The following is a 23612-nucleotide window of genomic DNA, read 5'->3' as shown; positions in this document are numbered from 1 at the left end:
ATCTAAGCATGTTCACATATTAAAATCAATTAACAACCACAGAAAAATTAAATTTTGGTTAACTTACAATATGGCCGAATATTTTAATGGTTATTAATAAACATGATACTCATTTATTTCAAAACAACATAACCCATAACGCAATTTGGGTATCACTCATTTATACGGCATGGATTTCATTTAACTACATGATTTGAAACCAAACTTACTTACTTCCTTCCTAATCACCAAAACCATGCGCATATAACCTTGATATCTTAAGTTATTTAAGCACAAATAATTTTTATATACCAAATCAAGCTGAATTGCTTCTTATTCGGTCATTCTGTATAACATTCAATACATAATATATATATATACTTAGATTATCAAAGAAACCGAATCTCAAACATTAATAAACCACACCAAACCTCAAACATTAATAAACCACACCAACTTCATTTCATCTTTATGCCATTATAAACCAATTACCAAACTAAACACATATACAATATAAATCTTATACCAACATATCTATTACATTTTCATTTTATAACAATCAAAACAAATACATTCACGCCTTTACAAACTGACCTTAATTAATCGACAAGTATATCCAAAAATACAACACAACAAATCCATAAATTTAACTATTTTAATTCATCTTATATCCAAATACATAAGTATATTAAAACAAATTTTGCAACAACTTATAAGACCAAACATATACAAATTATTACATATCATATAACTAAATTAATGATTTAGGATCTCACTTATACTTTCAAATCGCACATCAAGACTAATATACATTGATCATATAACATTAACTTAATTCAACTAATATCTAATATTAACCTTATTGTCAAATTCATAGCTAAATATTACCTTTTAAATCAATCCATATCTTAATATTTTAATACCTAGCATAAACCAAACTTATCACATACATGAAACCTGAATATTTCACTAAAAAACAAGCTCAAATCATTATCAATCCCATAGCAAAACATACTAAGCTTATCTGACACATATATATCAAGCAATTTACACACTTATACTATGAAATATAATACTTAACATGTAACAGCCCAATTTTCAGTGGTATCGGAAACAATGATTTTGGATCACTAAATCCGACAAGTAAGCTTGAAATTTTAATAAATTAATAATTATGGGTCAAGTGTGAATTTATAAGAATTTTTGAATTAGTGAATTTTGTGATTTCAAAAGAATTTAATAGGTAAATTGGGTCAAAAATGAGGTATCGAGACCTCGAATCCATAAGTTGACCCATCAATATTTTTATATATATTTATGAAGTGCCATTTAGTTAGTATTAAAGTTTCATCAGAAAATTTTAACGTTTTGGCCGTCAATTAATTAAAAAGGACTAAATTGAAAAGATGCAAAACTTACTAAAGTGATTAAATAGCCTAACAATTAAATAAGGAAGGACTAAACGATAAAATGGACCAATTTAAGTGGCTGAGGCGACATACTGTTAAAAAATCAAAGATTTTTATGTATTTAAGGACAAAATTGGAATTACAATAAAGTTTATGTGGCCAAAATTTATTTTAAGGATTTCAAGACTATTTCTTCTTAAAATTTCGGTGGAAAACAGCCATGGAAAAGGGTTGAGGGCTGTTATTTCATATTTTAGCTTCAAATAAGTTCAATTCTTGTTTTTCCCTTGAAATTTTTATATTTTTAGACTTTTACAATTACGTCCAACTTAGTATTCTATTAGTTTTTGATATTGTTGAAAGTTTTGGAAGATACCATTGATAATTTCATATGATTTTTGTTATTTTTGATGAAATTAAGATGTTAATGGATGTTTAAAGGTGTTTTATTAAAGAATTTTGGATGAAAATATGTTTTAGGGATTAAATTGAAAAGTATTGAATTTATGGAAAAGTTCTGAAATTTTAAGAAATCCATGGGCTATTATTGATATGTATGAGAATGATTAGGCTTGGATCAAGGGTTAAATTGAAATAATTTCATTTTCCGAGCCTGGGGATGAAATTGTCATGTGTTAAAAGTTTAGGATCAAAATGGTAATCAATATATTGCACTGAAACAGTTTTGGGCAGCAACAGTGTGCCAAATTTGAAAAATCACCAAAAATCGTGGGAATCGAATTAGAAGATGAGTAAAATATGAAATTAAAGCTTCTTGAGTCTAGTTTCTCATAGAAGAAACGGTGTAAGCAATAGAATTGTAAATCATGAGATATAATAAAATTTGAGAGACAGAGTCTGAATAATTTCAGAATCCCCTGTTCTGACTTTGGAAAATCATTAAAAATTGTACAAAATTAATTATGGGTTAAAATTTATGTTTTTAGAATCCTGAACGAGTCTATTTTCATGAGAAATAAACAAATACCGTCTGAATTCTGTATAATGAGATAATCAATTTTTAGTGAAGAGAGGTCTGAACTGTCGAGCAATGCAACAGGGGAAACTTTAAAGAATAAACTGTACTTATTGGCTAATTAAAAAAATGTGAAATTTTTATAGTAAAAATATATATGAATCTAGTTTCAGGGAAAATTAACGGATTTTAATTTGGAGCTCCATAGCTTCGGAATAAAATAATTTAGTGACTCTGACTCAGATGGGCAGCTTTAAATTTACATATAAGTGAGTAATGACATTAGGTATAATGTTATTAAGCATGCTATATACATTAAGGATGTGGAATAGAGAGGAGGAGGAGGACAATAAAATATATGAATGAATTGTGTATAAATGGTTATATGCCCGATTATAATCGGTCAATGGTAAATTCAATGGTAAATACGTAATGGTATTGAAAGAATTATTGCGGTATTGAAAAGCAATTGATCAAATGTTTAAGAACTTTAGTCATGGTATATATATATATATGTGTGTAGTAATTTTGATATATGGATGTATTTTGGTTGTGGATTGATCATGATGATAAATGTTAGGTATATTTGGTCTATTAAGTGACATAATTGAGAAGTATGATAGGTGGGTCATTCTATGTGTGAGATGATGGTATAATTTAGTTTGGTTAAGTAAGTTAAAAGGATGATTACATCATTGAGGTTGCACTGATTAATTCGGTTTATGTGATGGAAATGTCAAGTACGTTTGTCTTTGATATGTGATGATTATTTAATGCCATGAGAATTTGTTTATTGGTGAGGTTTAAAATGTATCTATATTTTGTTATATAACTTGTTTTGTAATTTATTTGACAAATGATAAAAATTAACTCGGTTACTATGTGAGGTGAATTATGATTTGGGTAGCACATCTATATTATGCAATAATAGATAAAATATATTTATGTCATGGGTGAATGGTTAAACACTTGAGCTAGTATAAGGTGTATATTTAGTAAGGTTAGTTGGTAATGAAGTAACATGTTTTGGTTTAACATCGAATAGAGAAAATTTGTACTATCTTTGAGGCTAATATTGATAGTTGTATGGGAGATGAATGGATAATGTATATGTGACACTTAGCTTATGAGATATTGAGTAATTGATATATTACAATAGTTAAATAGGAAAATGTGACGACATGAGAATATGTAATGATACGGATCAATTCAGGTACTCGTGATGAATTCAACAAGTAAGTGGAAATTTATAAATTCATACGATGAGGAAGTGAAAGATTGTGAGTATATTGGGCCACGTAAACCCTAATTAGCGAATCAAGAATAACAATTTGAAAGTTTTAGTTTAGATGAAATTTTACAACTCGGTTTAATATGGTTAAAAGTGTATGTGTTCTGGTAATACCTCATGCCTTATTCCGGCATCGAATACGGGTAAGGGGTGTTACATAACATGAACTCATATCATAACCAAAAATGCATAATCACAAACATCATTTTAATCCAATTCATCAAAAGCATAAAGACCAAACTTAACCTTTTACCTATATGCCATAATTGAATCCTTATAATACCAAAACCAAACATATCACACATATATATAACATAATCATAAACTCCATTCTTGACCATTAAAACCCTATGCATCGATACCAAACTCAAACAAAGGAAATAAGCCATTTTCGCATGGCTATTAAAATCAACATTTTAAATATGCTATACATGCCATAAACTCAAAATCAACTTAGTAAAGTACCGAAAGAAACTATCAATAGTGTGATAGGCTTTGCTGACGATCCCCGAGCTCGTAATGACTTCAAAATCTATAAAACAGAGATAAACAAGTGCAAACACACAGAGTAAGCTATTTGAAGCTTAGAAAGTCATAAGCAAATATATATATCATCAATTGTATATTATTACAAGTTAACAAGGCCGAATATACATGTTCTCAATACAAGGTTATCATTTAAATCTCTCATACACATACCATATGGCTAATTGTACAAATACACATGGACTTATCCAAATCTCACTATTAAAATCACACATACCACATTTAACCAAATATGCACAATCACATATGTATACACATAGTTCACATTTTTATTTTAACATTTATATAATCAATACAACAACTGACTTTCCTTATTTTCACAACTTGGTATAAGTACATACCTGAGCCATTTTAATTCGATTTCACATTTAATATTCATTTAAAATTTCCCGTTGAACCGTTCGGAATTAAAAAGAATACGCGGACGGTCAGAAGCTCGTACAATGCCAACGCCCCAGACGTGGTCTTACATGTAATCACATATCGATGCCACTGTCTCAGACAGGGTCTTACATGTAAACATAAGTCGATGCCAACATCCCAGATGTGGTCTTACACGATAACACATATCGGAAATCCCATGTCATGACAAATGTATCCTAACTATTCCTAGGGTTCGTACGGGCTTTCGGACATTGAATCTCGATCGAATCGAACATTATAATCAAGCTCCCAAATCACATTTGCATTCGACAATACACATTAAGATTCATAAATTTTCATTCGTCATGTAACATAAATATTTTATCAAATTTAACAACATTTATATGCCTATAGACTTACCTCGGATATTAACGGACACAATCGACTACTCGACTACTTTTGACTTCCCCTGATCTAATGTTGTTTTCTTCGGTTCTAAATCTAAACATATTCAAATTTAACCCTTTCATTCATCAAATCATTCAATTTAATCCAAAAACACATAAATGGGAAAATTACCATTTTGCCCCTAACATTTTACACTTTTTGCAATTTAGTCCCTATTGTATAAAACACAAAATACACAAAATTTCCTTACACTATGCTAGGGCTGAATATTCAATAGCTTTATACAAGTCCACACTTTTTATTTATTTTTCATTTTAGTACCTCAAAAATTAATTTTTACAATTTAACCCTAATTACTCAATTTCGTCAAAAATTAAAAAATAAACTATGTTAATCTAACACATATATTTCATATTTCACCTTCAAACATCACAAAACTCATAAATTAATCAATGGAATATTTCAAAATCATCACCAATTCACAAAATTGAAGCATGGGCTTTAAAGAACACAAAGCAACGATATCAAAAACGTAAAAATTAACAAAAACCAAAACCGAAACATACCTTAATTAAAACATGTAAGTGTCGAATACTCAAAGATTTTTCTTCTTTTTATTTCTTTGGTAGTTTCGGTTATAGATGATGAACATTTGCATGATAATTTTATTTTATGTTTTACTATATTAACATATATTAACATTATTATCATTTTACTAAATTAACCTTTGCTAATATATTTATATAAAACATATAATAAGGTTACATTAGTCCTTTGCCACCCACTAACTTACATAATGGACTAATTGCATTATAAAACCTCCAAATTTTAAAGACAACAACAATTAGGCACTTTCATATTTAACCATTAAACTTTCATTTTTCACGATTTAATCCTTTTATTTAATCGGACACTCAAACGATGAAATTAAAGCATGTAATTATCACACAAGTAAATTCATACATAATAAACACAAAAAATAATATTAAAATATTTTTCGGACTTAGATTTATGGTCCCAAAACCACTGTTCCGATTAAGGTCAAAATCGGGCTGTTACACTTTGGCATTTTCAGAATTTAGGTTCTGATCTTGCTTTCGGTATTCTTCTTCAATACGAAGATGATTTACCAAAGCCTCAAGATATATTTCCTCTTTCTTATGTTTTAGACTTCTTTTAAAGTCTTTCCAATATGGAGGAAGTTTGTCTATTATGGAGGATACAACAATCATTTCATCCATTTTCATATCATATTGCTTGAATTGATTCAACATCTTTTCAATATCACGGAATTGTTCCATAACAGAACGACCATCAACCATTTGATAATTATTGAAACGACTGACAAGAAATTTCTTAATTGTAACATCTTCGGTCATGTATCTTGTCTCCAATTTGTCCCATAATTCTTTAGCGGTGACCTCATTTTGGTAGGTGTCGAACAAACCATCAGATAAACCGTTCAATATGTGGCCCAGACACATGTAATTAGCATTGTCCCATTTTTGTCTTTCTCGAGTTGCAGCAACAGATTCGTTATCATTCTCTTCAGGTCTTGGAGTATCCAAAACATAAGCAATCTTTAAAGTTGATAATAAGAAGTGCATCTTTTTCTGCCATTGTCGAGAATTGCCACCATCAAACCGATCAAGTTTGACAAAGTTGGAAGCTAACTCCCTCAGTGTTTCACTTTCATGTGTTGTGGTATTCATCATGAATTATAACCTTAAAATTGTTAGTACAAATATCCGGTGAAGAAAATCTCGAACACATAGATAGAACTCGAACAGAAAAAGAAATAGGATAAGGCTTCAAGGCGTGTATCAAGTCACTATCTTTAAGGTTATATTCACCCTCACCTATCTTCGGTGTGCAAATGAGTTTCAAGCAAATTAACCTCGAGGATACAATGAAGCCAATGACTATTTATGTTTTGCACTGACGAGAATAATCCACGACACACTGAACAATGTATAACAAGAAACTCAATTTCTACAAAGGATTTCTGCAGTAATACTTTATAGAATAATCTAATAATATTAGAAAAGGAAGGAAGGAAAGAAAGAATATTAGAATTTGTTGGTGTGATTTTCAAATGAAATCTCATTCCTATTTATAGGAATTTTCATGTCTCTTCATATAGACATATTTCCATAGGTGTCTTTCTAAATAATAATGTCTTTAAAATAAACACATAATTATTCATTTAATATTATAACTATTCAAATAATATTATTTAAATAGTTATAATTCTTTTCAAAATATTAAATAATATAACTTTTAATTAATTACACCCATTCATTTATAATTATTGGAACACTATAAATATTCGAAAATGTTCCAACAATAATTGAACGGAAGTTTTTCTTATATTATAAAAATTACATTGTAAATCATTATATCATTTTTGGTAGTTATAATTACACATTTACATAATTTATATTTTTAACATAATTTATACTTTAAAAATATAATTACTATAAAAATAATTAGCACGATAAAACTTTTCAAATAAATAACGAAAATTAAAATCAAATTATCATATATATTATATTAACCCAAAAAGTAGTTGATAATATGATTCTTGATAAAATAATAAGAAAATAAACATCACATGCAATTTTATCTAATTGTTCTAATTATTCATATTTGTTGGATTATTCCTCTTAAATATTTAAGATAAATTTTTCATCAAATGTTGATCCTTGATTTGGATTCATTATCATTTAAATCAGTATTATTAAAATTATCAAAATTTATTTCTTCAATGTGTCTTTGAAATATAGATCATCCGAAATCCACCTATAAATAAAACTCAAGCATGCAATATTTTAGTACAAGCCAACCTTTAAGGTAATATTGTTAATATATGAAATATTTTTAGAACAATAAATATTCTTTCGACCACATATCAAAGCATTGAATATCTTAAATTAAAGAGCTCACAAACCGTCGTCTCTAATATTTCTGTATAGTTTTATTTTATCAAATAATATCATACCTCTTATATGTATAAATAAAATCTACTATATAGTATTTAGGAATTCTAATCATAGAAACTAATATATACTTATTTGGAGAAATAATTTCGTTAAATTATAACCCATTTTACAATATAAAAATTAAATCATAAATAGTTCAGAATTTATAATATATAAATTTTATAAAAAAAAACCATCCAATAAATTTCATAATAATTTTTATAAAAAATATTATAAAGAATCCAATAACTTTCATAATACTTTTTATGAATAATATAATATTTTACCATAACTTTAGAAATTATGCTAAAACTCATAGCACCTCTTTTACGAAAAGATATATTATTTGTATAATATGTATATATAAATAAATTAAATACATACTTCGAAACTTTCATAAATGAATAATTTGATAAACCACATCTAAATTATTCTTATAATATAACTTTTCGCAGATATCGACATAACAATAAAAAAAATTTTAAAATTCTTCCAGCAATACCCATTAATTACAGTAATGAACCAAACTTACCACTCTTACGTAATTACGGTAACTCAAATGTCACCAAACAACGGTGCAAATCTAACTTTCTTAAACATGTATCTATTTGCAGCATAGTTCATTAAAATTAAAAAAGTTTGTTTCTACCAAATTGTTAATGTGTATAGATAATCACATCATATCCAAACTGATGCCCAAGCTATCAGAATATTAAAATATTTTTTAATTAAAATAATGTTACATATTTGGCTCATTACCGTGAATATATATATATATATATATAAATTCGGACTGGTGTCGCCATCAAAATTTAGCAAATACATATATTTCATGTCTGACTGAACTCAAACTATTACTTTTTTTGGCACTTCTATCTCTACTATGTACTCTAAAAGCTCCCTTAATTTTCGTACTTTCTTCACACCATACCTGATTTATCACCTTTGATTTCTTAGAAGGGGTTGCGATCCGGTAGCTGCGATAAAAAAAAAAACGGCACAGGATTAGATCGACACTACCATGTGCAATTAAATTCACTACCATATTACCTTCATCAGTTTGCTGTCCATGAGAAGATAGAACCGATTTGTGACTTCTCTCGGTGAATTCGGCTATGACCAAATGTGATAAAAGAAGTGATGCAATAAGCGCGCCGACCATTAGCATTATGAATACCACATCCCACCCCTTTGATGAAAGGAATCCGGTGATAAGAGGGCCTAGAGCTGCACCAACTGAGCCAGTGCCATCAATTATAGCTGTCACCGTTGCTAATGCCCGAGAATCCCCCCTGAGAGAACTGTGCGTTCCGAGGTCTGCAGAAACTGCAGTCGTGATGAGCGCATATGGCCCATTTACAAACAAGCCAGCAACGACCATAAGTAAAATGTTTATGGTACGTGAAATACTTCCATATGTACGGTATAAGAGCATGGAAGGTATTGCTGCAAGCATGAAGGTGGCTGCTGTAGTAGCCCGGGCATTAAGTTTATCGGATATGTAACCAGCAAGGATCCCCCCAGCAATACCCCCTACATCGAACAAGGTAGACAGGTTTCCAGCCGACTTCACAGACATATACTCCCCACCAATTTCTGGAAAACAATGGAATCAAACATACGACAACCGTAAACATTTGCAGATGCATAAGAAAGAACCACAAACCTAGTTAAAAGTTCTCACAAGTCATACTGAACGATGAATGCTAACTAGCCTCCTAGAATGTGTTTATCCCACGAAATCGATAAGATATACTTAAATACTCAACGTTAAGGAAAATCTACACAAGCTAATCATGGACATCCAAATACCTTATACAAACATGTGATTTCTAACATATGATGTAAATTAAGCAATAAGGCAAGTGCGGTGACGAGAAAATTACCTGTTTGGCTCAAATAAAATGGTAACCAGTATAAAAACGTATAGGCGACGAGCTTTGAGAAGAAGAGGCATAATGCAAACGGAATCACCCCTGGTATGAAACAAGCTTCAAAAAGTCCAATACCTGTCCTGCTCCCTGACCCTTCTTTGATACCAGAACTTTTTTCTACTTTCACTACGGATCCCTTCTGAGTCCGATCCTCCTCTGCCTGAGACAATGATTCCAGATTCGGAGAGGAATCAGTTACACCACAGAAACCTATATCCTCAGGATAAGCAGGCAGGAACAAATAAACTAATACCCCTGCTGAAGCAATCAATGCTCCTGGGACAATAAAAGACCAACCCCAACCATAATCCAAAACAGCAGCAGCAAGAAGGGATCCACTGATATTCCCGACCGAAGTATGAGCATTCCAAATACCCATTATCAAACCCCTCTTCCTTTTTCCAAACCAATTCCCGACGACGGCCACGACCGAAGGCCAACCGGTTGCTTGAAATAACCCAGCAACCATTTGCATCGAAAGGTAAAACCAAAAGACATGAATGTTCCAAAAGTAACCCATCCCAAACAACCCCACAAAAATGCCACTTCCAATCATCCCTGTTGTCAGGAACAACCTAAGATCCAAGGTATCCCCTAAATGCCCAGCAACATACATTCCAGAAGAGTAACAAGCTAGAAAAGCGACATCGATTTCGCCCAATTTCGATGTACCATCGGATTGATTAAAAGGATACCAACCCTGGCTTTCAACCCTGTTTCTATCAAAACTGACAAATTCTTCTTCCTTGATAAAGACATTCCCAACAGGCCAAGGGTTTACCTTTGAGTTTTTCAGTGATTCAGGATAAAAAACGCTTTTAACTATGCTGCTAGGTTTCCTAGAGGCGTGATAGCTCGCATATGCTATGAAGGTAAGCAATAATATTATGTATCTATATGATTTTAGGGTCCAATCTTTACCCCTAACACTTTTTATCAGAAAAATCCCAGGTGGGGTTCGCCTTCTCGTATTTGAATCCCTTGACATCTTTCACACAAACTTTAACCACTGGAAAAAAAAAAAGAACAGATTTTTTTCTTACAAACCTTTCATAATCATTAAAAAAAGCCCAATGTTCAAACACAAAGATCGACGTTAAAAAAAAAACAATAACTTTACCTCACAAAAACAAACCTTGTGATAATGTCATCCGATGGCTAACCTTTGATTCATACAAATGTACGTTTTTTAAGTGGTATTGCAGAGAAAGAGATGAACCCTTGGTTTGTTTTTCTTGAGGGGGGGAAGATAGAAAGAGGGGTGAGAGGGAGTGCGAGGTTGTCGGAAGAGATACAGAAGAGACAAGGGGTTGTTTGTTGTATCAAAACAGAAGACACGTGCTACTTTTATGGCGCTTCAGCTGGTAAAACTCATGCATATAAGCCACCACGTATGCCATCCAGAATTGAGATTGTGGTAGGGTAACCGGCGGTTCAAAGCAATCCCAGTTTTTGTGATTGACACGTTGCTTAACTTAAAAGAACAATTTTTCTCCATCTACGTTCTTTTTTTTTTCTTTCCTTTTTTTTTTAATAATATTTTCAATTATTATCGACAAAAAATTTTAATGTCATAACATTTATTAAGAAGATAGAAAGACATACATGACAGCATCATAACAAATTATGGTATTCGATTAATTTATGTTTTATGTGTTTAAATTTTATTTATTTATAATTTAATTAGTTTGATTTTTATTTTAATACCAGAATATTATTATGAATTAATTTTAAATTATATAGTTTATTATTTATTATATATTAATTTTAAACATAAATATACGTAATTTCTATATGCATACATATAATATATTATAGACTTCAATTTTTATTAAAAGATAGAAATTGTTTATGGATTTGATTCAAAATTATTATAAGATAAAAGTTTGAAGACATAATTTTTACTTGCAAATTTAGAATTCATTTGTTTAAATATATGAAATAATGTATTAACTTGTCTAATCTAAACCGTCTAAAATATGTAGTAACACAATTTGAATTGTTAAAACTATAAAATAATATCGATATAACACTTAACAAACAAGGATCATCATATCGGATAATAAAAATAAATTAAGAACAAAATTAAATGCGAAGCATGCTTAAATCCATTAATATTTTGAGATCTTGAAATATTGTGGTTTTGATTTTCAAATTAACACTATGACTTCTTTTTCTAAAAATGAGATGTAAAAAAGCTAAGATTATATAATTTGGAGACTATAATCTTAATATATAACTTTTACGTTAATTTTAATTTCTAATCAACCTATCATCAATTAGAAATTAGTTACAGAAATATCTACAGGTATTTAATCACTTTTAATTTGAGCTAACATTTTATAATAATAAATAATAACATGTAATTAATCATCTCTAAACTATTTAACATGAACTTATTGTAAATAATGTGTAACAAAAACAGACAAACAGTCGAATATATTAAACTTTATTTCCTACATCAACATTTTCATCAATTATGTACAAACGAAACCTTAGATACAAGAAATATATTGACGTAAGAATCATTCAACCACGAATAAGGTCGACCCAAAATGAAGGAAACGGTTATCATTTATCTTTCTCCTGCAGGGAACATAACATCTGAATTTTGATACCCAAATAATTTTCTTAGTAAAATAGTGCAAAAGATGAAATTTAAATTGCAGTTGTAGGTTTCTTTTATGATATAATAATATTACAAAAAACATAAGAATGAGGGAATTTTATTGCATTTTCTTTTTTCTTTTTATTATTACAAGTAGTATATTCTTTTATGTATATATATAGGAGAGATTATACTGAACATCTAATCGATAGCATTCATAATAATATATATTTATATTATTTATAATTATTGGATTGAGCTGATGATACAAATTAATTATATTAAAAGATAAATAAATTGTGAAAATTTTTAACTTAAATTTTATCCCAATGACATCTCACTTGTAGAATTAAAAATTTTCACGTAAATAATTATTCATTAATTTTATTTTAAATAATATATTTGTTATGAACTAAAAAGAATTTAACAAGAAATATATATAATAAAGAAAAACAAAACAAAAGCAGAGTTGAAAAGAATAAAGAAAATATAGAATGAAACTCTTGTTGTTGTTGTGGTATTTTGCCATTCGCATTAATTATATTAAAAGTATAAGTGTAGAGGTAAAAGATAGTAATGAAATTTTATAAAATAGGGGTAAATTAATACATATTGATAGAAAAAAAGATAAAGAAATTATTTATTTTAGATAAAATAATAATTTATCTCTTTATTCACAATAATTTATATTATTTATAATACTCTCTTTGTATGTCCATAACTAAATTATATGTTTCGTTAAAATTTTTATTAAGAAAAATTCGGTGGGATAAAAATAAAGAGAAGAGCACAAAATATTAACATCGTCACTTCACTCAAAACCTTTACAAGGAAAAATCAATTAGATGAAACATCGGCTAAGGGAAAGAGAATGCAACAAATATTTACACTCCTTCATGACAACATCATTAATCATTGCCAAATTATTACTTGAATAGATTTGCCGAACATATTAACATTCTTCTGAAGATTATACGTGAAGAAAAAATTTGGAAAAAATTCTCTCATTTGATCTTTGCAATATATTATTCTTTCCATTAAGTTATGCATGTAGCATTATCCTCATTCACTATTGTTGGACTACTTACCTAAAGAAAATATTCATATATATATAGTATTAGGATATGATATTTCTAAACCCATCAAGGTAGTTTATGAAGAGTGTCAAGGAGCAATACCTACTAATGTCTGGTACTATTCAACTCATAAACTTACAATATATGGTGTTGCCAAATTTCAATAACAGAATCTTTTAGTTTTGATCTTTGTTGATAATTTGAACACGTGCAAGCCCATTTATGATACATTTTATACCAACATATCTTGAAAATTGATTTGGATTGAATCAAGGAAATTTACTTCCTTGCTTTAAAGAGATTGGGTTGAATCAAGGATACGAAACAACATATCCTGAAGATTCAAGACTTATTCTGGACTTAATTGAAGATGTTCTTAGCTTATTATCATGTTGTTTCATTAAGAAAATTGTATGTAATTATGTAACCCCAATTTATGATATCCTTAGAGCTAATTAACATGTTGTTTTATTAGGATGATTGATTGTAATTGTGTAACACACTCAAATTTATGATAAGACATATGGTACTGTTTTAAGGTAAAAATAATAAAATTTCGTGAAATGGGAAAATAAGTTCTATAAAGAGAATTTATGAAAAGAAATTAGATATTTGAGATGGAAATTGATGAATAGTGTTAGGGATGAGAGAAGTGGCAAAAAAGAAGAAGACTAATATATAAATTTTAAAAGTTTGAGGATTGAAATGTAAACTTGACCAAAATAGAAATGTGAATTATTATTCCTTATTTGGCAACCGCAATTTATCACTTCTAAGATCAAGTTTAAGTCACCGTCGAATTGAAACTCAACAAAGAAAAAAATAAAGAAGTATTTTTAATTAAAATCCAAATATTATAAAATTTTCAAACTTGATAAATAAAAATTAAAACTTGAATTTAATGAAGTTAGGGATAACTTATATGTAATTGACGTGGCGAAACTGTATTGGTTCATATGACGCAGCAGCAGCTGAAGATTTCTTCCTTGGACGTTCGCTAAGAACAACTTTCAACCGTCTTTTCCTTTTTCATTTCCTTAATTACCCTTCACGTTTAGAAAATGAATGGCATGATTCCATCTTCTACTATAATTATTAAAATAAAAAAGTATGATTTCTCTTATTTTTCTTTTCTTTTACCATACGAGAATCTATACTATTAATTATCACGAGTTAATTAAATATTAATTTAAATAAAAAATTATTAAAATATTTATATTTAAAATAAGTTATATTATTTAAAAATATATTAATATTTTTATTTAAAAATAATAATAAATATACATAAAATAATATTTGAAACCATATCAATTGGTAAAATCTTAAATTTATCATATAATCAAAGGTTTATTTTATATATTTTATTTTATTATGCATGTCTTATTTTCTCCATAAATTATATATATTAATAATGCTATTGATAAAGTTAGTGTCACAAGTTAATTCGACATCAATGACGATAACACCATAATAAACAATTGTAATCATTTAGTTTCTTAATCTAGTATATTTAATTTAATATATTTTAATATTAATATTGTAAATATTTTATTTATTATTATTAATTAGTTTCAAACATTTCTTGTATATTTTTTAAACACATTTCTTATATTTTAAATATGTAATTCCACGCACATAAGGGCGTAATAAAAATTTTAATCTTTATAATATTAATTAATTTAAATTTAAATAAAAAGAACCAAAATTAGGTTATCCAAATTTTACTAGCGGGGAGGAAAAGTCAGTATATTATGTAGAGAAATGAAGGGCTTTTTGGTAACTTAAGACTATCTTGAAATTTCAAGACATTATCCAAAGCAGGGCCCTATGAATATCGCGAGCTCCTGTTCGTAAGCACAATCCAAAAACATTCATTCAATTTCTTTGCGAATTTTATTGCAATTTCTGTTTCTTTTTCCTCCTTCAACGAACGATGGGCACGTTCTCTTCTTTCTTCGATTCTCAATCGAGAAGCCAGTGGAATTACAACACTCTCAAGAATTTCCGTCAGATCTCTCCGATTGTTCAAACGCATCTCAAAAAGGTAACCTTCCCTGCAAATTAGGGTTTGTGAAGTTAAAATTAGGAATTTATGTAACACTCTTGCGAATTGTTAATTTTTTTGGTAATGTTTGCTCAATGATTTTATTGGTTGATCCCGTGTATTGGATCTTTCTTGCGTTCTGAGAAGGTTAAAGTTCGTATCTCTATGTGGTTACAATGCTTATTAAGATTTTATATTCTACCTTAGGAAACAATTATCTATATATTAATCACTTGTTTCAATTTTTTTTCTTTAATTTGCAGGTTTATATGACCCTATGTTGTATGCTTGTTGCCTCTGCGTTTGGGGCTTATCTTCATATAATTTGGAACATTGGGGGTTACCTCACGACATTTGCATGCTTTGGAGCCATAATTTGGCTCCATTCTACTCCTCCTTGTCAAGAGGTAATGATCTTTCATGATGTTTGAAATAATAACAATGTTCTTTTCTCTTTTTTTTTCATGTTTAGAACTCGTTTTTTGTTTTGGTATTGTATATTATGCAGCAAAAGAGGGTTTCTCTTCTAATGGCATCAGCAGTTTTTGAAGGAGCTTCAATTGGTCCTCTAATTGACTTGGCCATCCAAATTGACCCAAGGTATTTATTATTATAATTATTAAGTGGGTAACCTGTATTTGAAAATGCATAGATTTCAAATCAAGTTAAAGAATTTTATTTATTTATTATTTCCATTGAGGCTAATATTATACTTTCCTGAATGGATTTTGACCATTTATATTCAAATGGCTTGAATAATTTAAAGTTTATGGGCTTTTCTCTAGCGTGGGCGATTATGCTTTATGTATATTTTACTTTTACCCTTATCTAGAGCTATAAATCTCTTTTATCTTCTAGCTATCCACTTGATATGTAAAAAATGAAAACGCGTTATTTGTACTTACGGTGTTCTTCTCTGTCGTGACAGTGTTCTGGTAGCTGCATTCGTGGGAACAGCATTGGCCTTTGCATGCTTTTCAGGAGCTGCCATGTTAGCAAGGCGCAGAGAGTACCTCTACCTTGGTGGCTTGCTTTCATCTGGTGTGTCCATGCTTCTCTGGTTGCATTTTGCTTCTTCTATCTTTGGTGGTTCTACAGCCCTCTTTAAGATGGAGGTGAGTGCATGTTAGAACTTTCTCTGTTAAAAAAACTGTTGGCTGTGATTGACATCCCTCTTTGGTTTTGATTGTTCTCACAGATCTACTTAGGGCTCTTGGTGTTTGTTGGCTACATGGTAGTGGACACACAAGACATAATTGAGAAGGCACACTTGGGTGACCTGGATTATGTAAAGCATGCTTTAACACTTTTTACTGATTTCGTTGCCGTATTTGTTCGCATTCTGATAATCATGGTGAGCGAAGCTAGAATACATGATAAAGCTTTCTTTTTGATTGCTATAGCTATTACTTGGTTAATATTATATTATGTACTAATATCAAACATACTTTTTGTTCCAGTTGAAAAATTCAGCTGAGAAGGGTGAGAGAAAGAAGAAGAAGAGGAGTGACTAAATCATAAAGCACCCTATGGAATAGGCTTCTCATCTAATCCTCCGTGTTGAACTCTATTTTTAATACAAGTTTTATTTCTTGATTCCATTGTTAATACATGTGTTGATATACGGGAAGGTTAGGTCTTTACTGTTTCTGTTTCTTCGGTGGTTTTTCTGATATGGAACCTTTAAACTAATGACATGTTAATATTTGCCTTTCTCAAAGGTTGCAATTTATTAATCTCCCTCTCATCATCATATGCTAGAAAATAAACTGCGATATGCTATCTAATCTAATATATATACTATGGCTATGGCAATCTGAGGTTATAATTTTTATGTGGCACATCAAAAATTTTGTCACTTGATACATTAATTATTTGTCACTTTATTGATTAAAGTTTAAAATGAATATTATTTTAATTTATTTTTTATAAAATATATTAGTATTAAATGCCCATTCATTTAACAATGTGATTTAGTTATAGATTACGAAAAAATTTAAAAATATGCACGTTTAATCCAATTTTAATTTGTTCTTAATATTAAGTCAGTTTTAATTTTCATTATAAGAAAATGTAAATATGTGTTTTAAGTCTCTAAAATTTAAACTTTTCTCATTTATTCATGTGCTCGTTTTTATTTATTTATTGGAAATTGAATTTCATATAATATATATAATATTTCTTTTTTAATATATAAATGAGAAATATATTAAAAGTATTATTGAAATCATATAGATTAATTTATTAAAATTTAGTTACCAATTGTGTGTTCTTCTTTTGAACTAGAGTATTTTTTTCTATACATCTTTTAATTATGTAATTTTGTTTAAGAACTTAATTTACATAATAATTTTTAAAATTATATTCTAAAAAAGTAAATTTAAAGGAGTAATATCAAATCATTCTAGTTTTATTTAATTTTAATTTGTATTGATTATAATTTTAAATTTTAAATTATCATAATTATAAAAGTTAAATATTTATACTAATTTAAATTTTTAAGACTTCCAGAATTGTATTTGTTATAAGGGAGGACTTGTAAAACAATTTATACATACTACTAATATTTATACCACCATGTATAATATGTTTAATTGAGTTAGTGTTATGAGCTAATCAACATCAATTTAGTTAGAAAATGACTAAAAACATTTCTTGTAGAAAACCATAAATATTTTTATGAGGGTCTTCTTATTTTTTATATTTTATATAAAATTTATAAAATAATAATTTTAAGTACACACAAGGTGAGATTTTAACCTAAAATATCATTATATCTAAATCTTTATCAATCCAACCAAAATCTTTCCATCCACGTCAACATTGTTTGATAAGATACTGATAATTTGCTTATAAGCCAAGTTGTTAGAATCAGATTGGATTGGTCGATATATTGATTTACAAAATGAAGTTGAACTGATTGACTCGTAAATTAGTATAGATTAATCTAATGAACCAATTTTTTTTAATTTTTAAATTGTAATAATTTAATTAATTAAATATGATGAACCGGTTATTTTACAAGAACCATCGGTCATTGATCATAGCTTTTAACTTCAAACTCTCCTGTAAACAAACTTTTGAAATGGCAACAATTAAAGCCCAACCCACCACTTCCTTTGTTTATGAGATCATCATAAAAGTTGTGCAAATAACGATGATACCGCAAGCTTGCGGTCTGAGTGAAGTGATTGCGAAAGCCCAAATTTAGCCCATTCTTAACCCCTCCAAAAAAGGAAAAAGAGAGTGGAGTTGAAAATCGAGATGAGAGTGAACTGAAAGAAACTCCAGTACTACACCCTGTTCGTTATTTGGTCCGCAGCACCCCGATCCGGATCGTAACAAACCATTTTCCGCCATCGGATTCAATCTCTCTTCCCTCCTAATCCTGCGCCGCCGTCTGTCTTCGGCCGACCGCTTTTAAGTTTTCGCCTTCCAGGTTAGTTTCCTCCGCCCTTTTCTACTTCTGTTGCCTCAGCAAAAGTTTGGAGTGGGTTATTTAGAGTCAATTTTGGGGATTCAGTTTGAGAGTTGTTGTTAAATTATATGTTAATTTGTACTGCTGGAATTTGATGATTAAAATTTGTTTTAAAATTTTCGTGATTGAGTTTAGGAAAGAGTGGATGCTAAAGGTGGAATAGAGAATGGACAAATTAAGGGAATTTGGGAGAAAAGCTTTGTTCTATGTTAGGGTTCTCTCCGGATATGAAGAACGTAGAATTCGAAACTACAGATTGCAGCTCGAGCAACGCCTGCAGCAGGTCTTTCTCTCTTTCTTAACTTATCATCCTTTTATCTCTTAGGGTCTGGGAAAATTTATTTTCCCTTTAATTTCTATAGATTTGTGGAAATACACGTTCTTTGCAGCTGCTCTTTACCTCATGTAACATATAAAGTTTTTTAGTATGTTATTAAATGAGTTTTCTTCAGAAGTTTAGGGTTGTGTGTCAATGCTGAAGAAGCTTTTGTTTGTGCAATGAGGTGACTGCATTGAGTTTGTAATTGAAAAGGGTATGTTTTAATATGCTTAAAAGCTCCAAAATCTGAATGTTAGCTATCCTTCTGTAATCGTTCAGGCACAAGCAAGGAAAGCAGCCTTAAGAAAGATTCCTGAGCAGACTGTGTTACAAGAGGTTCGCCGAATGGTTGAGGATATGCAAGCGCTGAATAAAAGGCTTGAAGAAACTGTAAGTTTCACTGCAAAATTATAGCTTTTGCATTTTTAAAATTCAATATTGCCATTTATAATCTCCATCGATCAGCAAGGTAGTGATTTGTCATTGCTCAAGCTGTGAAGGAAAACATCCATTTATAAGACTCGTGCTGTTTTTGAAAGGTTTATCCATGGCGGTTGATTTCGATTCAAATTTTGAAATGCATGAAAGAATCAAGTTATTAGGTTACCATATGTAGTTATTGACAAATTCCTTGCTCATTCATGTGCATCGTGAGGTTCAGCCTTTCAGAGTTGGGTTGATCGTAACTATTGAAAACATCCCATAACAAGCTTAATTGTCACTTTGTCTAAATACACTAACTGCGTTTGGAATCATCTTTCATTTTGAAGGCACTTATCATGATCAGAGTCCTTCTGCCATTAGTTTCTGAATTCTAAGGCATCTTTCCCCTTCCTGTTTCAGAATGATTTTCGTTGTTCATAGCAAAAATTGTTGTTTACTTCAGGAAGCTGCCATTGAAGAGTACTTCAAACCAATAGACAAGGAAGTGGAGACAATAATGAAAATCCAGCTTGATGGAGAAGAGAAGACAATGAAAGAGATGATGGCAACAATGCAGAGACAAGCCTTGCTTGAGAAAATGGAAGCTGAGAAAATCGCAAACACGCATCAACCAGACACAAACCAAGGTAACCAGGATGCTACTACTTCTAGCCGCAGTCAAGATGCTCAAATGAGATAATAATCAAAATTGACCCTTATGAACACTTATATTTTATGTTGGTATTGAGAGAGAGGAGTTTTGAATAAACGAAGGCTGTTAGTGCGAAATTTCGAAACCTGTCTAAAGGCTGAGTTTTGTCATAGTCATACAACAGAGGGTTGTTATTATTTGCTTAATTGTACCAATGATTTAATTGCATGGATACTAGATAGTTTCCATTGTCCGTATTATATCTACATATTGTGTTTGGGAATTAGTATGATTATGAGATGTTGTAGTGAGATTTGGGCACAATTACACGACACACTCATCTTAAATTACTTCTAGTTTATTTCACGATCTGGTGCAGACTTGTAATCCAAGTTAGCTGATAAGTACAGGGGATAATTATATTGCTTTTTTTATACAAAATTCTAACTCAATATTTTACTTAAAACACTCGCCATGCTTCAATAACATTATTGTTTCACAAAAGATACTTTAGTAGTTAACAAAAAGAAGATAAAATTGCTTTCTTTTCGAGAATAATATGAAAGAAAAATTATTTACTTAAACACTTTTTTATTTACATGAATAATAAGGATTTATATCAGGGAGTTATAAAATATTTTATTCAATTAAATTATTTTTAAAAATGATGAAAAGATAAAGTGGGATCCTTCACTTTTTTTTTTCCTATTTATCTCAACTTTAAATTTTTACTTTTTTAAAATTATGGTAAATAAAATTTTGAGGTTGAGATGAAGGGCTCCTTTGGATGCCCAGTTAGTTCCAGCGAAGTATGTTTACTCTTGATTTTGGTGCAATCGCACCACATATACCTGTTTGGATAACAATAAATTTGGCCAGCGAAAGATCTTTCAACGCACTAGAGAAGAAGTTTCGAACTGAAGTGTCAAACACCAATTAACAAAAAGAAACTACAGTGGGTAATATTTTTACCACTTTATCTTTCATATGGGTGTGAAAATAAGTCAATTAAGTTGTTTTAATGTTATAACTATCATTTAAATAAATACAAATATGATCATTTATAGGATAATAAATAGAATATCAAAAGATACATTTTAATATTTTATTAAATGAATTTATAAATTCACATATTTTAATAATTTTATAAAAGTAAAATAATTTAAAAAATTTTGATATATATTAATTCTAATCTGATGTCCTTAAAAGTCATTTTCTATTCTCACCTCACCGCTACAGTTGCGTTTGAATCCAAACACACATTCCACCGCTGTTTCTAATCTCACCGTTACAGTATCTAATCTCACTACTATAGTAACTAATCTCACAGCCACCGCTGTTTTTAACCTCACCGGAGCTAAACACACCGTCCATCCAAACTAAGCCGAAGTAGTGAAAAAAATTGGCAGTCCCACTTTATCTTTTCATCATTTTAAAAATTAATTTAATTGAATAAAATATTTTATAATTTCTCAATTCGCAATTACAGCTCGAGATTCAGGGTGGGTTTGGATGGGCGATTGGGTGCGGTGCGTTTAGTTTACTTTTTGTCTCATGCTACGGTATCGCTATAGTATCTAATCTCACCGCCACCGCTGTTTTTACACTAACCGCAAGTAAACGCACCGCTCATCCAAACTCACCCTTAAGTTTTCAAAATGATTTCATTTCAAATCGGCAGTTGTCACCCTTGATACAAATTCATGTTATTAAGGTCAATAATATTTCTTCATACTATTCCTAAAATAAAAGCCGGATAAAATCCGGTAAAAGAAAAATATTTTTTAGAACTGAAAAATATTTAAAATGTAAAAGTTAACAATAAAAGAATTTATCATAAGGATATTTATATTTTTAAATAAAAGTTTAGCTTTTAAAAATTAAATAATTTAAACTACGATTTAACAAAAAATTCAAAATGAATAAATAGTTAAAAGTTGAAGAATTTAAGATCATTTTATATGAATTCAATATCTGATATTAATTTTGTATATTTAATTGTTTAAAATATATTTTAATAATTTAATTGATTAAATTGGTGTCGCATCAAAAGATTGGGGATTTTATTATAGTAGTTCAAACTCGGTCCACTTTATTTAGGAGAATCAACCGATTATAAGTTATTTTGTGTGTAGGACCAATAGAGATATTGTTATATAAATAGATTTATTGGTATATATTATAGATTTGTTATTCATGTAAGATGTTGTTATATAAATAGATATGGTGAACACTCATAAAAATTTATTAAAATTATTTTAAAAAATTCTTTTTGCATTTATAAATTTTACGGTGAGTTTAATAAGAATTTTTACAAAGTTGGATTTCAATAGAATTTTGAGTATTTGATTAGAAAATTATATTTTCATTATGAATTTGTATAAATAGTTGATCATTTTGGTAGTGGTTATTTAGCGAGATTTATTGTCATTTAAGAACATATTTTGTCATGTATTATATATAGAGATTTTGAATTGACGACGTGGTACATTGACCCCGTTGACGGATGTGGCAGTACAACTGAGTCAATATGCCACGTCATTAGTTCAAAATCTCTTTATATAATGCATAACAAAATATTTCCTTAAATATAATATTTTATAACAACTACTAAAACCAGCAGTTATTTACTTGAATTCTTGATCGAAACACAGATTTTTAAACAAAATTGTTAATTAATACATCGTCTATGTATTCTTTCCACTTCGATTATGCAATCTCTTATTTTTATCATCTTAAACTTAACTATTGGAATAGCTGAGACGTAGTGGCCTACTGCCAAGATTGCACATTAAATGGGATTGTACGACTTCTGGTTGGATCAAGGCTATCTTATTGCCAAATGGAACAAGGTTTTGTCTCTGCTCCCTTGCTTCAACTCTTGTCCATTCCCACTTTTGACTGCATACTCCATACTCCATACTGTATGTATGAAGAAGATGAGAGTGTTGTTGGTGCTGCCACATCCACACCGGCCTTAAATTTCTGCAATTTTTCCCTTCGGCATGAAACCAATTGCCTGGGTTTAGATATACCATTTTTGATGAAAAAGCAGCCCATTCTTTAAATGGGAATTTTAGCATAGCCCATAGATTTTTACTTGCGTCATCAGCCTGTAGATATTA

The 23612-nt window shown here is 29.7% G+C and overlaps 3 protein-coding genes across 4 annotated transcripts; 2 read left to right on the top strand and 1 right to left on the bottom strand.

The window, feature by feature from the left end:
• Positions 1-8636: 8636 nt before the first annotated feature.
• LOC105765069 (putative glycerol-3-phosphate transporter 4) lies at positions 8637-11181 on the bottom strand. 2 transcript variants are annotated; one of them, XM_012583983.2, is made up of 4 exons: positions 11008-11181; positions 9840-10896; positions 9004-9549; positions 8637-8930 (listed from the first exon to the last, which is right to left on the bottom strand). In XM_012583983.2, exons 2-4 carry the CDS (start codon positions 10873-10875, stop codon positions 8893-8895), a joined length of 1620 nt encoding a protein of 539 aa, XP_012439437.1. In that variant the 5' UTR covers positions 10876-10896; positions 11008-11181; the 3' UTR covers positions 8637-8892. The 2 variants fall into 2 exon arrangements, with proteins under 2 accessions (XP_012439437.1, XP_012439438.1); XM_012583984.2 differs by having other exon boundaries at positions 11023-11181.
• A 4207-nt stretch (positions 11182-15388) lies between these two features.
• On the top strand, positions 15389-17351 carry LOC105765068 (bax inhibitor 1). Its single transcript, XM_012583982.2, has 6 exons — positions 15389-15615; positions 15879-16022; positions 16124-16215; positions 16544-16730; positions 16814-16969; positions 17076-17351. The coding sequence occupies exons 1-6, from the start codon at positions 15505-15507 to the stop codon at positions 17127-17129; spliced, it is 744 nt and encodes a 247-aa protein (XP_012439436.1). The 5' UTR covers positions 15389-15504; the 3' UTR covers positions 17130-17351.
• Positions 17352-18856: 1505 nt separating this feature from the next.
• LOC105765067 (uncharacterized) lies at positions 18857-20853 on the top strand. Its single transcript, XM_012583980.2, has 4 exons — positions 18857-19054; positions 19229-19376; positions 19692-19802; positions 20299-20853. The coding sequence occupies exons 2-4, from the start codon at positions 19260-19262 to the stop codon at positions 20533-20535; spliced, it is 465 nt and encodes a 154-aa protein (XP_012439434.1). The 5' UTR covers positions 18857-19054; positions 19229-19259; the 3' UTR covers positions 20536-20853.
• Positions 20854-23612: the final 2759 nt, after the last annotated feature.

Source organism: Gossypium raimondii, chromosome 12 (assembly GCF_025698545.1).
Source record: "Gossypium raimondii isolate GPD5lz chromosome 12, ASM2569854v1, whole genome shotgun sequence".
In the NCBI taxonomy this organism is placed as follows: domain Eukaryota; kingdom Viridiplantae; phylum Streptophyta; class Magnoliopsida; order Malvales; family Malvaceae; genus Gossypium; species Gossypium raimondii.
This window is presented reverse-complemented; position numbering and strand designations above follow the sequence as displayed.

What these genes read in the sequence shown, in the direction of transcription:
- LOC105765069 (XM_012583983.2), bottom strand. Translation starts at nt 10,875, where the DNA reads ATGTCAAGGGATTCAAATACGAGAAGGCGAACCCCACCTGGGATTTTT. An exon ending in ATTTTATTTGAGCCAAACAG is followed by an intron (nt 9,550 to 9,839) that starts GTAATTTTCTCG and finishes ATTGTTTTCCAG; the next exon opens with AAATTGGTGGGGAGTATATG. An exon ending in TGGACAGCAAACTGATGAAG is followed by an intron (nt 8,931 to 9,003) that starts GTAATATGGTAG and finishes TTTTTATCGCAG; the next exon opens with CTACCGGATCGCAACCCCTT.
- LOC105765068 (XM_012583982.2), top strand. Translation starts at nt 15,505, where the DNA reads ATGGGCACGTTCTCTTCTTTCTTCGATTCTCAATCGAGAAGCCAGTGG. An exon ending in CAGCCCTCTTTAAGATGGAG is followed by an intron (nt 16,731 to 16,813) that starts GTGAGTGCATGT and finishes TTGTTCTCACAG; the next exon opens with ATCTACTTAGGGCTCTTGGT. An exon ending in TTCGCATTCTGATAATCATG is followed by an intron (nt 16,970 to 17,075) that starts GTGAGCGAAGCT and finishes TTTTTGTTCCAG; the next exon opens with TTGAAAAATTCAGCTGAGAA.
- LOC105765067 (XM_012583980.2), top strand. Translation starts at nt 19,260, where the DNA reads ATGGACAAATTAAGGGAATTTGGGAGAAAAGCTTTGTTCTATGTTAGG. An exon ending in TCGAGCAACGCCTGCAGCAG is followed by an intron (nt 19,377 to 19,691) that starts GTCTTTCTCTCT and finishes GTAATCGTTCAG; the next exon opens with GCACAAGCAAGGAAAGCAGC. An exon ending in ATAAAAGGCTTGAAGAAACT is followed by an intron (nt 19,803 to 20,298) that starts GTAAGTTTCACT and finishes TGTTTACTTCAG; the next exon opens with GAAGCTGCCATTGAAGAGTA.